The sequence below is a fragment of the Anomaloglossus baeobatrachus genome, chromosome 7, assembly GCF_048569485.1.
Source record: "Anomaloglossus baeobatrachus isolate aAnoBae1 chromosome 7, aAnoBae1.hap1, whole genome shotgun sequence".
Classification (NCBI taxonomy): domain Eukaryota; kingdom Metazoa; phylum Chordata; class Amphibia; order Anura; family Aromobatidae; genus Anomaloglossus; species Anomaloglossus baeobatrachus.
Window position 1 is genome coordinate 184,631,361 of NC_134359.1, and position 15,829 is coordinate 184,647,189.

A 15,829-nucleotide genomic window follows, 5' to 3' on the forward strand; every position below is an offset into this window, starting at 1 on the left:
ACCCTGTAATCCACATCTATATTTCAAAGCCTGAACATCTTGAAATCCCATAAAGACGTACGAGTTGCTACCCTCCCCTTTCATTGTGTAGTCTCCACATCCTGGCACGGTCCCCCCATCCTGGCACTGTGCCCCCACCTTGGCATTTTCTTGTACTCCCATCCTGGCATGTTTCCACATCCTGGCACGGTCTCCCCATCCTGGAATGTTCATGTACCCCCATCCTGGCATGTTTCCACATACTGGCACGGTCCCCCCATCCTGGCATGTCTCCCCATCTTGCCATGTTTATGTACCCCCATACTGGAATGTCTCCCCCATCCTGGCATGTTTCCCCATGCTGCCATGTATCCCCATGCTGCCATGTTTCCCCATGCTGCCATTTACTCCCCATGCTGACATGTTTCCCCATGCTGCCATGTTTCCCCATGCTGCCATCTGCACATGCTGCCATGTACCCCCATGCTGCTATATTTCCCCCATGCAGCTGCCATGTACCCCCATGCTGAAATATTTCCATGTTTCCCCCATGCTGCCATGTTTCTCCCATGCTGCCATGTTTCTCCCCTGTGTTTCTCCCATGCTGCCATGTACCCCCATGCTGCCATATTTCCACCATGCTGCCATATTTCCACCATGCTGCCATGTTTCCCCATGCTGCCATATTTCCCCCATACTGCCATATTTCCCCCATGTTGCCATGTTTCCCCCATGTTTCCATGTAACACCATGCTGCCATGGTTCCCCCATGCTGGCACGGTCTCCCCCCCTCCCCCCCTTGGCACAGCCGCACACAGTTTAATTAAAAAAAAAAACAAAATCATACTCACCTTCCAGCACCTGCTCCACCGCTGCGTGCCGCTGGGTCCTAAGTTCCAGCGCGACCACAAGATGTCACGCCGGCGCCGCTTACTGACTTTCCTGCCGTCTCCTAGGCAACAGGCCTGCAGCCTAGGAGAGGAGGAGTGTCAGAGCAAGGAGAAATGTCTCCTCCGCTCCCACACAACTTTGAACTGCTAGCGTGATCGCGCCAGCAGTTCAAATTGTCTGAATGAGGCGACAGCACGCGTGCCGACAGAAAGGGCTCTGCATGCCGAGTCTGGCACGCGTGCCATAGGTTCACCATCACTGGCCTAGACTATAAGCAGATTGCCTTCAGCCTGAAACTTCAAAGCAGCATGGTGGGTGGTCAAAACCATAAAGCTGTTTAACAAGATAGGTTCCAATCAGAAGATGTCTCGCTGTGGTCGACCAAAGTAGTTGCGTGCGCACTCAGCGACATATCCAGAGGTTGTATATTTAAAATATACATATGAGTGCTGCCAGCATTTTTGCAGAGGTTAAAATGGGTGGGGGGGGGTCAGCCTGTCAGTACTCGTACCATATGCCGCACACTGTACCAAATTGGTCTGCATGGTCTGTCATCCCCAAAGGAAGCCTCTTCTAAAGATGATGCTCAAGAAAGCCCACAGAAAGTTTGCTGAATACATGCAGACTATGGACATTGATTACTGGAATTGAACTATGTCATGTGGTCTGATCAGACCAAGGTAAACTTATTTGGTTCAGTTGGTGTCAAACATCATCAGGCAGCAAAGAGATGAGGAGTAGAAAGACTAGTGTGTCTTGCCTACAGTCAAGCATGGTGGTGGGGGTGTCATTATTTGGGGTTTCATGAGTGCTGCCGGATGTGGGGAGCTACAGTTTATTGAGGAAACCATGAATGTCAACATGTACTCTGACATACTGAAGCAGAGCACAATCACCTCCTTTTGGAAACTGGGCTGCACAACCCCAAACACACCTCCAAGATGACCACTGCGTTGCTAAAGAAACTGAGGTTAAATGTGCTTGACTGGCTGAGCTATGGCTGAGCATATCTCCAGACCGAAACCCATTGAGCATCTATGATTCATCGTCAAACAAAAAGTGGAGGAGCGCAAGGTGTCTAACATCCACCAACTCTGTGATGTCATGAAGGATGGAAGAGGATATAGCGGCTCCTGTGCAGCTCTAGTCAACTCCTTGCCCAAGAGAGTTAAGGTAGTGCTTGAAAATAATGGTTGCCACACAAAATATTGACACTTTGAGAACAATTTATCCATATTCACTTAGGACAGGGTTCTGTTTGGTATTTCCTACTATCCTGTGTAAGAGAAACTAGATAAGTCATGAGTATTTAGAGCAGTGCTGTACTGCACACCCATTATAGTTTGTAGAAGTGTGGTGGCTTAATTGAGGGGAAGAAAAGGTACAGAAACTCTGCAAACAGGAATTGTGCACACCAATATAATTAATAACAAAGCTTTATTGTATCCAAAAATCATTCAAAAAGACATGTGCAGAACAATTAAAAACAATTAAAACCAAATATAACAGCTGTCCCATAGGATGTATAAAGTGTAATACTCAATAACTGTACAATAATGATTTCATTAGTGTAATATCAACCCAAAACAAAGTTCCATACAAGAGTAATGATGTAATGTAATACCATTAATGTGGATGAATTCCCGGGTCAGGGAGTGCCTCATACAAACAAGTGTCAAACACGCAGTTGAGGTACTTGTATACAATAAGACAAACACACAACCAAGGGAAGCACAACCAGCTATAATACCATGCAGGGATAGATTCAATAAATGGCAAACATCTGGTATGTAGAGATCCAGGTGCAATGACACCAATACAAATATCCCTGCAGAAGATAAGCCATAGAAAAAAACAGGCTGAGGTCAGAGAGCCTAACGTAAGAAGGTGATATGCCCTGTGAAGAAAGTATATACCATCCAAGAAACCAGGACTCGAGCAGGAGGGACAAAGGGTAGAAGGGACAAGCTGTAGGACAGCTCGACGCATGTCGCTGCTAGCTGCAGCTTTGTCAGGAACAAGTGAAGGGTTAATACACAGACACAACATAAATAGCTAATCTAATTACCATGAATGAGTTGCCAGTGGAGGGACAGCATCCAGCGTGGAGGGGACTCTGGGATTTTGGATTTATCTAATGAACTTATTTCATACCATAATAAAGGTATTACTACGTGGTGGAACATATCTACGTCAGAGGAGTACCTTAAAACAAATCATTCCAGGCAGTTTGAGGGTTTCCATCTTTTCCTCTTGGTAACCATCTCCATCGTTCCACAAATCTTGGGAACAAGGACTGTTACGGTGCTCCAATATAATTATTAATATGCTTCTTGAGCATGATCGGATTAAAAAATGTGCATACTATAATAGCTGGTTGTGCTTCCCTTGGTTGTGTGTTTGTCTTATTGTATACAAGTACCTCAACTGTGTCTCTGACACTTGTTTGTATTAGGCACCATCTGACCCAGGAATTCATCCACATTAATGGTATTACATTACATCATTACTCTTGTATGGGAGTTTATATCGTGTTGATATTACATTAACGGAATCATTATTGTACAGTTATTGTGTATTACGCTTTGTACATCCTATGGCACAGCTGTTATATATGGTTTTAATTGTTTTTAATTGTTCTGCACATGTCTTTTGAATGTTTTATGCATACACTAAAGCTCTATTATTTAATTATATTGGTGTGCACAATTCTTGCTTGCCAAGTTTCTGTATCTTTTCTTCCTATTATTATTATTCAATATAAACGGAAAAACCTCAAATTCCAATTAAAATGACTTATTTTATTGATATATTATTAAAAGTAATCAAAACACCCAGTGATATTACACACATAGGGTCACATGAGGGGAGGAGCTCGGATATATGGGGTCCCTAAAGTTTCCCTAAAGGGACCTTGCTCCTACCTGCCAACGGAGGGTTTGACACCGTAACTGTTTTGGGCGCCCCCGTTCCACGTCGGCTGACCCTCACTGAACCCTCACTTACAAGTGAATTAAAAATTAATTACACTCCTGATGGCCACACAATAATACTCATACATACAAAATTGGTAACTTTCAATCCCAATATGTGGAATTACAAGCTGCTTACAAAAATGGAAGACAGCTATACAAGGGAGGATAGGGGAATCACACCCCAAAAATATATACACTTGTTACATCAGATGGTTATCAACCTCCTTGTTCTACTATATTGATATATTGTGGCCATCAAACATGGAAACCTTCAACACAATTGTAATTTATCTCACAAAACACTGCATTGCCCTAATCTGGGCAGGTGCATGCAAACCAGTGCAGTGTCCATAGATAATCTGATAAACACTATTAAAGCATATAAAGGTGAAACAAGGTGCACCCAGAGGAAGAAAAATGTTTACTTCCCTTTAGAATATGCTTCACATCGCCTCGACGCGTTTCCCCTTCAGGATACAAGGATCATCAGGAGGCTGAGGTATTATGAACAAAAAATGTGGATAGAGATGCCCAGCCACAGCCATGGATTACATCTCTATCCACATTTTTTGTTCATAATACCTCAGCCTCCTGATGATCCTTGTATCCTGAAGGGGAAACGCGTCGAGGCGATGTGAAGCATATTCTAAAGGGAAGTAAACATTTTTCTTCCTCTGGGTGCACCTTGTTTCACCTTTATATGCTTTAATAGTGTTTATCAGATTATCTATGGACACTGCACTGGTTTGCATGCACCTGCCCAGATTAGGGCAATGCAGTGTTTTGTGAGATAAATTACAATTGTGTTGAAGGTTTCCATGTTTGATGGCCACAATATATCAATATAGTAGAACAAGGAGGTTGATAACCATCTGATGTAACAAGTGTATATATTTTTGGGGTGTGATTCCCCTATCCTCCCTTGTATAGCTGTCTTCCATTTTTGTAAGCAGCTTGTAATTCCACATATTGGGATTGAAAGTTACCAATTTTGTATGTATGAGTATTATTGTGTGGCCATCAGGAGTGTAATTAATTTTTAATTCACTTGTAAGTGAGGGTTCAGTGAGGGTCAGCCGACGTGGAACGGGGGCGCCCAAAACAGTTACGGTGTCAAACCCTCCGTTGGCAGGTAGGAGCAAGGTCCCTTTAGGGAAACTTTAGGGACCCCATATATCCGAGCTCCTCCCCTCATGTGACCCTATGTGTGTAATATCACTGGGTGTTTTGATTACTTTTAATAATATATCAATAAAATAAGTCATTTTAATTGGAATTTGAGGTTTTTCCGTTTATATTTATTTTGAACTCAATCCAACCATATAGGAATTGTGTGTTTTTTCATATTATTATTATTCTCTGCATTTGAGGCACCCACTTAGGTATTTACTGTACATCATTATTCTCTCGGTATTGCGTGCGTCCTGTTTATCTCTGGTGGCTTAATTGAGTCACCAACCTAATTCCTCCCTGGATGAAATATTGGTGAGCAGCATGTCGTGCCCAGAAAGAAGTTTAAAGTGGTTGTCTGTTCTTCTCATTTAGGTGTGCAATCACACTATGTGACTGTATACTTCTGAATCCTGACAGTGCGCAGTACTCACGCTGTCAGGATCGGTGTTGCCGGTGAGTATTAGCAGGTACTTGACCATAAGTATGTAATTTACATATTTTTTTTCACATTCCAACTATGCATGCTCAGCCTTTCAATACAATGAAAATGAGAGAGAGTGAGCATGTCTAGTCGGCATGTGATCAAATGTATGCAAATTACATATTTGTGATCATGTGACCACCCACTCTTATTAGCAACACCAGACCGGATTCAAAAGTCTGCACTCACATAAAGTAACTGCAGACGTAATTCAGAAGATCAGACAACCTCTTCAAGATACTAAAAATGGATATTTAGTTGGGCCATAACACACTTGTGCATTTTGCTTTATGCATGAGAAAACAATTTCAATAAGTGCTTTCAAACGCTGCTTTTGTAGAAATGTCTCATTGGATACTTCCCACAACTGAAGGTGCTTTAGGCATATGAGTTATACATGCTTTTTCTTCATTTGGAACAATAAAAAAGAGATTATTCTCAGCAGATGAATGCATGGCTCCCTAGAAGATACGAGGTAAGCATCTCCTGAAGATGATTGGCAACATTGAGTAGTAAAGTATATAGAATAAATGTTTAATAGAAAGTGCTTAGACAGTTGAGAGGCAGCAAGCACGAGGCTCTATACAAAGCAGTAGTGACATCTGCAGCTGTTGGTCTAAAGGGTGCTTTACACACTGCGACATCGCCAGCGATAGGTAGCAATGTCGTGCACGATAGCACGCGCCCCCCGTCGTTCATGCGACATTTGGTGATCGTAGCCGTAGCGATAATGTTCGCTACGGCTACGATCACCAAATGTCACATGAACGTCACACGCACATACCTTTTCAGTGACGTCACTGTGACCGACGAACAATCCCTCCTTCAAGGGAGAGGTGCGTTCGGCATCATAGCGACATCACTGCGGCATCACTAAGCGGCCGCCCAATAGCAGAGGAGGGGCGGAGATGAGCGGCCGGAATATGCCACCCACCTCCTTCCTTCCTCATGCCGGTGGACGGCAGGTAAGAAGATGTTCGTCGTTTTTGCAGTGTCACATGAAGCGATATGTGCTGCCGCAGGAACGACAAACAACCTTGCTACTGACCAGACAAGATTTTTGGTAAATGAACGACGTGTTACAGACCAGCGATTTTTAACTCTTTTGCGATCGTTTAAAGTCGCTCCAAGGTGTCACACGCTATGATGTCGCTAACGACGCCGGATGTGCGTCACAAACACCATGACCCCTACGATATATCGTTAGCGATGTTGCAGCGTGTAAATGGCCCTTAAGGCTATATGCGCACGCTGCATTTTTGTTGTGTTTTTTGGTGCAGTTTTGTTGTCAGAACTTTCTCACTTTTGACTTCCCAGCAAAGTCTATTAAGTCAGATTTGCTGTGCACACATTGCAGTTATTTGTCAGCAGTTTTTTTGACAAAATTTTGTGACAAAAAGAAGCAGCATGTTCATTATTCTTGTGTTTTTGTCAACTTTTGTCACCCATTGAAATCAATGAGGGGATGAAAAACGCATGGCAAAACGCATGGTTACAAATTGTTTGCGTTTTGGATACGTTTTACCCTCGGTTTTGTCAACAAAAACGCAGCTCACAAACTTAGTTCCAGAATGACAAAATCAATTCTGGAGTGATATTAGGATGTCGGTGTCTGTGTCTCTCTCTGTCTCTCTGTCTCTCCAAGCGCTTCATACTCACCGATCACCGGCACGACGCGGCTGTCACACTGCTCCCGCTGCCTCTCATTCTTCTTCCCTACCCGCTCATTGGCCTCATTATATATTCACTGCACCCGCTCATTACGCTCATACATATTCACTGCTTCCCCGTCTGTAATTAGTTGCAGTCAGACACCCCAGCTATGCTAAGTGACAGCTCTCTAACTGCAACCAATCACAGCTGCCTGTGGGCGGGTCTATATCTTACAGTACCATAAATAAAAAATTAAAAAAAAACAGCGTGCGGTCCACCCAATTTTGATACCTAGCCAAGATAAAGCCTCACCATTGATTGGCAGCCCTATGCCTATGCACAGTGTACATAAAAAGCTGTCAATCATTGTAGCGGTAGGTGTTTACAGAGCTCCGTATTCAGAGAATTTATAGATCTGCAGCAGATTTCATAAAAACTTCAGCATGCAAACCAGTAAGTGACAAATAGCTGGAATCAGGCTCTCTGCCCCTACATCATGCTAGTCTCAGCTGGGGTAATAAAATCATTGTTACAGTTTCCGATGATTTTCTCATGTGAGAGCATCGGGTGCTGTATGCTAATGATGGCGCTCAATCTCTGCTGTGAGCATGAGGCCAGTGTCATTATACTGTGCACCGATTCTCTCGAATGCGAGAATCAAATTACTGGTGTGGAGAAGGAGATATTAATTTCTCCATCTTCTCCAATGCATGTCATCAGTGCAGTCCGATGTTCACACTCACCTATAGACTTTATATCGGTGTGCGTGATGCAAGATACGCTGCCAATCACAGCATGCTGCAAATGTTTGTTCATACCGAATCAGCATGAGAATAAAATCTCAGATTTGCACTGAATTATTGATTAACAGTGGGCCAAGTGCAAAGCGAGATTTTCTTGCATTGTACTATTCCGATTTAACGCTAATGTGACCAAGGCCTTAAACAGTTGTCCATGACAATATTTTTTTTAAAATGGGCCCTGCATGGAAAGAAATGTGTGGCATAATCTAAAATGTGATTTGGTGTCAGTGTCAATATATCTGATAGTCTATTAAGAGCTTTTACCCTTAAACTTAGCCTATAAGTTCACTTTTAAATGCTAAAAAGGCAAGGACTTAATGACATACAGTTTTGTTTAAAAATGTGCTAATGATTGAAAGAATGCTGGAAAGAGTAGATTCTATTACACATCATCGGGATAAAGTAGCTAGCTTCTTTTTGGGTTTCAATAGACATCAATATATTTGATAATCTGGGACCTGACGGCATAAGGAGAACATGATTATAACAAATTAATGTAAGAGTTTTACTAACACCCGGAAATCCTGGTCATTTCCTGTTCAGATCACTAAAAATTATCTTTATTTATCCCCTATTTTCATTAAATGGCACCAGCAAACAGTACAGGCTGATGTGTGATATGTAGTGGGCAGTGCACATGGTACATAACCATATATTCTATTTTCTTAGTTGTGGTAAAGATGTAAAATATTTTTTCACTGAAAGGGAATCTGTCAACAGGTTTTTGCTAAGTAAACTGAAAACAGCATGCTGTAAGGGTTAAAATATAGAATTCCGGGATGCCTGTATGTTGTTTATTTACTATATTTGTTTAACTAGCAAGACATATCAAGACTTCTCATTGCTGGTACTACAATGTCAGGCACAAGGCAGTTTGAGGTCCCCTCCTATGAACTGGGCTATTGCTCAGTGGTCCAAGGTGTTGTTTTCAGATAAAAGTAAATTTTGCATTTCATTTGGAAATTAAGGTCCCAGAGTCTGGAGAAAGAGTGGAGAGACACACAACCCAAACTGTGATGGTTTGGGGAGTCATGTCATCTGCTGGTGTAGGTCCATTGTGTTTTATCAGGACCAAAGTCAACGCAGCCTTCTACCAGGACATTTTTGAGGACTTCACGTTTTCCTCTGCTTACAAGCTTATTGGAGATGGAAATTTCATTTTCCAGCAGGACTTGGCACCTGTCCACACTGCCAAAAGTACCAATACCTGGTGTAATAATCACAGTATCACTATGCTTGATTGGCCAGCAAACCCGCCTAACCTAAACCCCATAGAGAATCTATGGGGTATTGTCAAGCGGAAGATGAAAGACACTAGACCCAACAATGCTGGGCGAGAAGGGCGAGCTGAAGGCTGCTATCAAAGCTACCTGGGCTTCCATAACACCTCAGCAGTGCCACAGGCTGATCACCTCTATATCACGCCGCATTGATGCAGTAATTCATGCAAAAGGCGCCCCAATCAAGAATTGAGTGCATTTACTGTACAGACTTTTCAGTAGGCCAACATTTCTGAGTTTAAAATCATTTTTTCAGTTGGTCTTATATAATCTAATTTTCTGAGATAATGACTTTTGAATTTGAATTGGTTGTAAGCCAAAATCATCAGCATTAACAGGAATAAGCACTTGAAATAGATCACCCTGTAACGACATATATAATATATGCGTTTCTCTTTTTGTATTGAATTACTGAAAAAAAAATAAAATAACTTTTTGATATTATAATTTATTGAGATTCACTTGTATATATACACTATACAGTCATGGCTGAAAGTGTTGGCATAGTTTGAAATTGTTCCAGAAAATTAAGTGTTTCTCCCAAAAAATTATTGCAATTACACATGTTCTGTTATACACATGTTTATTTCCTTTGTGTTTTGGAAACAAAAAATAAACCGAGAAAAATGTCAAATTGGACGTAATTTCACACAAAACTCCATAATGGGCTGGGCAAAATTTTAGGCACCGTCAACTTAATATTTGGCTGCACATTTTTCTTAATAATTAACTGCAATCAATCGCGTCCTACTTATAACCATGAACAAGCTTCTTACACATCTCAATTGAAATTTTGGATCACTCTTCTTTTTCAAACTCTCCAAACAGCAATTTTAAGATCTCTCCACAGGTGTTCAATGGGATTTGGATCCTGACTAATTGCTGGCCACTTCAGACTCTCTAGTGCTTTTTTTCCCATCCATTTCTGGGGGTGCTTTCTGAAGTATACTTGAGGTTATTCTCCTTCTGGAAGACCATGACCTCGGACGCAAACCCAGCTTTCTGACACCGAACACTACATTGCGACCAAAATCCTATGTTAATCTTCATATTTCATGATGCCTTGCACACATTCAAGGCACCCAGTGCCAGAGGCAGCAACACAACCCCAAAACATCTTGGAACCTACACCATGTATTATTTTAGGTACTGTGTTCTTTTCTTTGTAGGCCTCATTCCATTTTTGGTAAATAGTAGAATGCTATGATTTACCAAAAAGTGCTATTTTGGTCCCATCTGTCCACAAGACAGAAGGATTGTAACTTACTCATGTATATTTTGGCAAACTGAAGTCTAGTTTTTTCTATGTCTATGTGTCAGCAGGAGGGTCCTCCTGGGTCTCCTACTGTAGCTTTTCATTTCATTCATGAATATCGATGGGAAGCTGATGTGCCCTGAGCCTATAGGACAGCTTGAATTTCTTTAGAACTTGATTGGGACTACTTATCCATCAAGAAGTAAATGGCACTTCTTCTGTGCAGATGGTAATAAATGTAGGGGTGCGCTTCAGGTTCCAAGGACTTTTGTCAATAGAAGAATACAAGGTACTCCCAAGATTGGCTGCAACGTGTGATTTATTTAATGTGCATAACAACAACAAAACGTTTTCGGTCCGTAGAGCTTCTTCAGTAAGCACATTCGTGAAGAGGAGTACTTATCCATCAACCAGACAATCCTGCGTTTAAACCTTTTAACAATTTTTCTCTGCTGTCCATGTCCAGGGAGATTAGCTACAGTATCTTGGGTTGTAAACTTCTTGATTATGTTGCACACCGTGGACATAGGAATATCAAGATCTCTGGAGATAAACTTGTAACCTTTAGATTGTTGATATTTTTCAACAATTTTGGTTCTCAAGTCCTCAGAGAGTTCTATCTTCTTTCTGTTCTCCATGCATATCTCCATGCTCAGTGTGGCATACATAGACAAACAATCCAAAGCTTGATTCAACTTCTCTTTTAATCTGGTTTCAGGTGTGATTTTGATATTGCCCTCACCAGTTACTTGTCAGAGGTGAATTTGAATGAGCATCACATGCTTGGAACAAAGTTGTTTAGCGACAATTTTAGGAAGGTTCCAACAAATTTGTTCCACCAATTTTGGGGGAATGTGTGAAATTCTATCCAATTTGCCTTTTCTTCCACTCTCTCTAAACGTTTGTGACAAAATGTGTAATTGCAGTAGTTTCTGGAAGAAATACTTCATTTTCTGGAACAATTTCAAAGGTGCCAACACTTTCAGCCATGAGTGTGCATAAGACAATATAGCAATCCATTGCCTCTCCGCCCTCAAGTTGTAGTGCAGCCGATGGGTGTATAGATGGGTGTATAGAACAATGTGCCCCCATATTGTTGTGCTGTAATGCCACTGTCCGAGATTGATAACAGACGAGGTGGAGGAAAGCTTGATCTAAATCTAATGGACTTTTTTAATACTACGTGACAATAAAGAAATTATTTTACGTTGGATGTGCCGATATATTTTCCTTCGTCCGAGATTGATAGCGACCTTTAACAGGTTAGCAGTCGTGGCAGAGCTCCACCCTCAGCTGTAAGTAGCAATCTTGGCTGTGACAGTCATTACCTGCCAGGTATGGGGCGGTCTTAGCTTGTGACCCCACTCCATACACCTGATTCCGACTTGTTCTTATCATATATGGCAGATGTCATGAAGGGGTTAAAACACACAAAAAAAACAAGCCCCCATACATATTTCAACAAAGAAAACAATATATGGCTCCAGGAACACGGCAATAAAGTTTTGAACTGGTTTAGAGGGAAGGTTAAGAACAGCCTTTATTTGATCAATGTTATGACACTTATTCCTTTTTTTTAGTTGTTGTTTCACTAACATGATGGTTACTATTGTGACTGTAATCACTAAAATGCTGATTATTTTGTTTGTTGTTTTGACATTTCAGACATCTGAGACTTCGCTTTATATGATGGCTAGCTCTGCTCGGGATCATCTACTTTTTGTTCGAAGGCGCACCCCTCAGTTACGATATACTTTAAGTCCAGAAAATCTTGAAAGTTTTGCATCTCAAAGCACAATGACCGAGAACTTGAATTTTCAGCGGGCCAACAGTGACACTGACCTGGTGACGTCAGACAGCCGATCCAGTCTGACAGCTAGCATGTATGAATATGTCTTGGGGCACTCTCAGCAACTGATCATCTTTTGGGATATAAAAGAAGAAGTAGATCCCACCGATTGGATTGGCCTTTATCACATTGGTAAGTGCAAAAATGAATTTCATTCGTTACAGTGTCAAAAATGAAAAAAAAACACAAAAAAAACTATCATGATCTAGTTCATAATGTAGTTTTTTAATTCTAAATAAAATAGCCAATTACGATGATTGATAGCAATATTTGAAAAGTTGCATTTTAGAACTGTGCTAAAAACACCCGCCCCCCAGAAGTGATCCGCTTATGGCTGGCTGCATGTAGGTGGAGACCTGGACTGCCAATTAGTGACTTCGATTCTGGTTTGGGCCAAGTCCGAACCCGTGGAGGTATGGTTCGGCTGCACACCCCGAAGTGCACTTCCCCTGGTTCGCTCATCTCTACTGCTAATACCGTGCCTGCAGAATTTGAGCTAACACTCAGTGACATTTTATCAACGGTGAACGCTTGCAATGTTATCTTAAATGCCGTGAATACACAAATGGGAGAAATGAAAGTGGATATATCCTGCCTAAAGCCCCCGTCACATTTAGCGACTTACCAGCGATCCCGAAAATGATGCGACCTGATAGGGATTGCTGGTAAGTCGCTGGGAGGTCGCTGGTGAGATGTCACACAGTCAGACCTTACCAACGATGCAGGAACGATACAGGTCGCAGTAGTGACTTGTATAACGATCTCAGCAGTCACTGTGACCCTGTCACATAGTGTCAAACATAGTGATGTGTCCTGCCCAGCAGGACATCGCCTTTGAAGAAAATGGCCTGGACCATTCTGCAACGACTAGCGATCTCACAGCAGGGGCCTGATCGCTGGTAGATGTCACACATAACGAGATCGCTAACGAGATCGCTACTGCATCACAGAAACCGTGACTCAGCAGCGATCTCGCTAGCGATCTCGTTATGTGTGACGGTACCTTAAGACAGGAGCTACATATAGTTGATGAAAATGTGGGAGAATTGGAAAGGTATCTGGGCTTAGCTGAAGATAAACTACCCCTACTGACTCATGATCCGGATAAAGCCATACATAACGTATCGCTCTAATAAATAAAGTAGATAACCTTGAAAATCGGTCTCGCAGGAGTGACTTGTGTATAGTGGAAATCCCTGAAAAAAACGGAAGGCAGAAATCCAACTAATTTTTTTGAAACTTGGTTAATGAAGGCCCTAGGAAAAGCCACTGTCTCACACCGTTCTTTACAATAGAAAGGGCACACAGAGTCCCTAATCGTCCTCCTCCACCTGGCGCCCCTCTGCAGCCCATCCTCTTAAAATTGCTGCATTTTAAGGACAGGGACTCTATTCTTAGAAAGGCTAGAGATTTTAAGGAACTCTCCATCGATAGCAACAAGGTCCCCATATTCCAGGATTTCTCACATGAAGTACAAAGGAAAACAGCACAATTCCTTGAAATCAAAAAGTGCCTGAGGAATCTTCAAGTACCATATTCTCTCAGTTAAACTACGAGTTGTTGATAAGGGTAACACCTACTTCTTTGATTCTCCCAAAACTGCCCTGTTGTGGCTCAACACCGATGAGAGAGATGTGCACAAGGGTAAATTATGATATCTAAATTTAATACGGTTTAGTTTTACATTTAGCTGGTCTGCTGGTGGTGCATATAGATTTTTCTTCTTTTGCTTGTTGCCTGGAATTAGATGATGAGCAGGATTTTTTATTTTTTACCCACACGTCTGCACTGAAGCAATTTTTGTTTACTTAGTTCCTAAGAAGGTTTTAGCCATTAAGCCGCCCCACTTCTCTCTGCCTGAGAGGAATGTCAGTTATGATGTGTTGGTTTCATTGTTTATGTTGGTCACATAATTGCTGTTTCGTTTGCTCCATTTACTACGAGAGTTCAATGTTTGAACATCCATACCTTTACATTACTGAGAAATTGCCTATTCACATACTTGCAACAGATAGCATGGCGTCGATAATAAATATCTTGGCCTGGAACGTAAGGGGCCTACGAGAGGAACTAAAAGATGTACTGTATTTACATATCTGAACCAATTCCTCCCAGCTATATACTGTATATTGGAAAAACATATGCACAGATGTTTGATTGCGCAGGAATATTATTTGTTATATTCTACACATTCCAGGGGAGTGAGTGTCCTTGTTCATAATTCAATCCCATTTTCTTGTATTAAGTCCTCCATTGATCCAGATGGTAAATATTTTTGCATTTTTTGTTCTATCTATGGTATCCAATGCATTTTAGTGGTAATATACATACCACCGCCCTACTTGGGAGAACCACTAAAACTCATATTTGTCTTCATCGATTCCCTCCCTATATTACCTACCCTTCTCTTGGGAGATTTTTTATTTATTTATTTTTTTAAACCGTTTTTATTGAAAAAAAAACCAAAATAAATGTACATATCTGGGATAGAATAAAAAAGAGACAAAGGAAAATACAGTATGTTAATAATAAAACAATCCAAAAAGAGATAAAACTGTACATTTTTGTAAGTCAACAAAACTGGGAGAGCCTCCCAAAACATCCCCCCTTCCCTTGGACACACACAGAGAAAAAAGAACCCTTATGACAAAACCTTACATTACACAAGCCTAACAGGTACTCTGCCAGTAATTAGCTCCCTCATATACCAATCCGTAAACTGGAAACAATCATGCACCGCTTCGCGGGTGGATAGTGGTTGGGCGTTACTAAAGGAAGTCCATGTAAGAAAGAAGCGGTTAGTGAGTTTTTCTTTGTTGAGTAAGGACTCTATCCAGTCCATTTTGAAGAAGAAGGCCACCTTCGTACTAATCAAACTAAGAGTAGGGACTGGTTCTGGGGAAGAATACTGAAGATGGCCCACTCCGGGAGACAAAGAATTGGAAAGATCAAAGGTATTAGTAAGGTGTTGTGAGAGTGCACATAAGACCTCCTGTATCTTCGGGCAACCCCATAGGCAGTGAAAAATGTCTGCCAGTGAGTGCATGCATTTAGGGCAGGGATGGAAACCGGATGGGGACATTTTAGATTTAATACCTGGGGAAATATATGCTCTATGAAAAATCATGAGAGCCATGGTTTTGTAACTATCGTATGGTAACATGGATATAATACATAACGTGACTTGCAAGAGAACCTTTACCGGACGGTCAGTTAGCTGAGACACCCATTTTTCCGGGCTTGGCGAAGATTCCGACCACTAGATAGAAGGCTTAAGAAACTTATATATAAGACTCAGGGAGCAAGTCCCTAGGTGGGCTCTAATGGAGATTAAATTTAAGGGGTGCTCTCTAATGTCTTCTGGGATAGCCCGTAACACCGAGTTTACATAATGCCTGATCTGGAAGTAAGTAAAGTTATCGCCCACCAGCACTGGATGCTTGATAGCAATGTCTTCTGAAGTAAGAGGACGTTGTTTATCTGACTACAG

The 15,829-nt window shown here is 41.6% G+C and overlaps 1 protein-coding gene across 3 annotated transcripts in view; it reads left to right on the top strand.

Moving 5' to 3' along the window:
* The window catches only part of HECW2 (HECT, C2 and WW domain containing E3 ubiquitin protein ligase 2), a 453,200-nt gene that overhangs the window by 143,365 nt on the left and 294,006 nt on the right, over positions 1-15,829 (top strand). For all 3 annotated transcript variants that reach the window (XM_075317832.1, XM_075317831.1, XM_075317833.1), the window contains one exon: positions 12,156-12,471. In XM_075317832.1, the coding sequence (XP_075173947.1) occupies positions 12,177-12,471 (295 nt within the window). In that variant the 5' untranslated portion in view covers positions 12,156-12,176. The remainder of the gene's footprint in view (positions 1-12,155; positions 12,472-15,829) is intronic.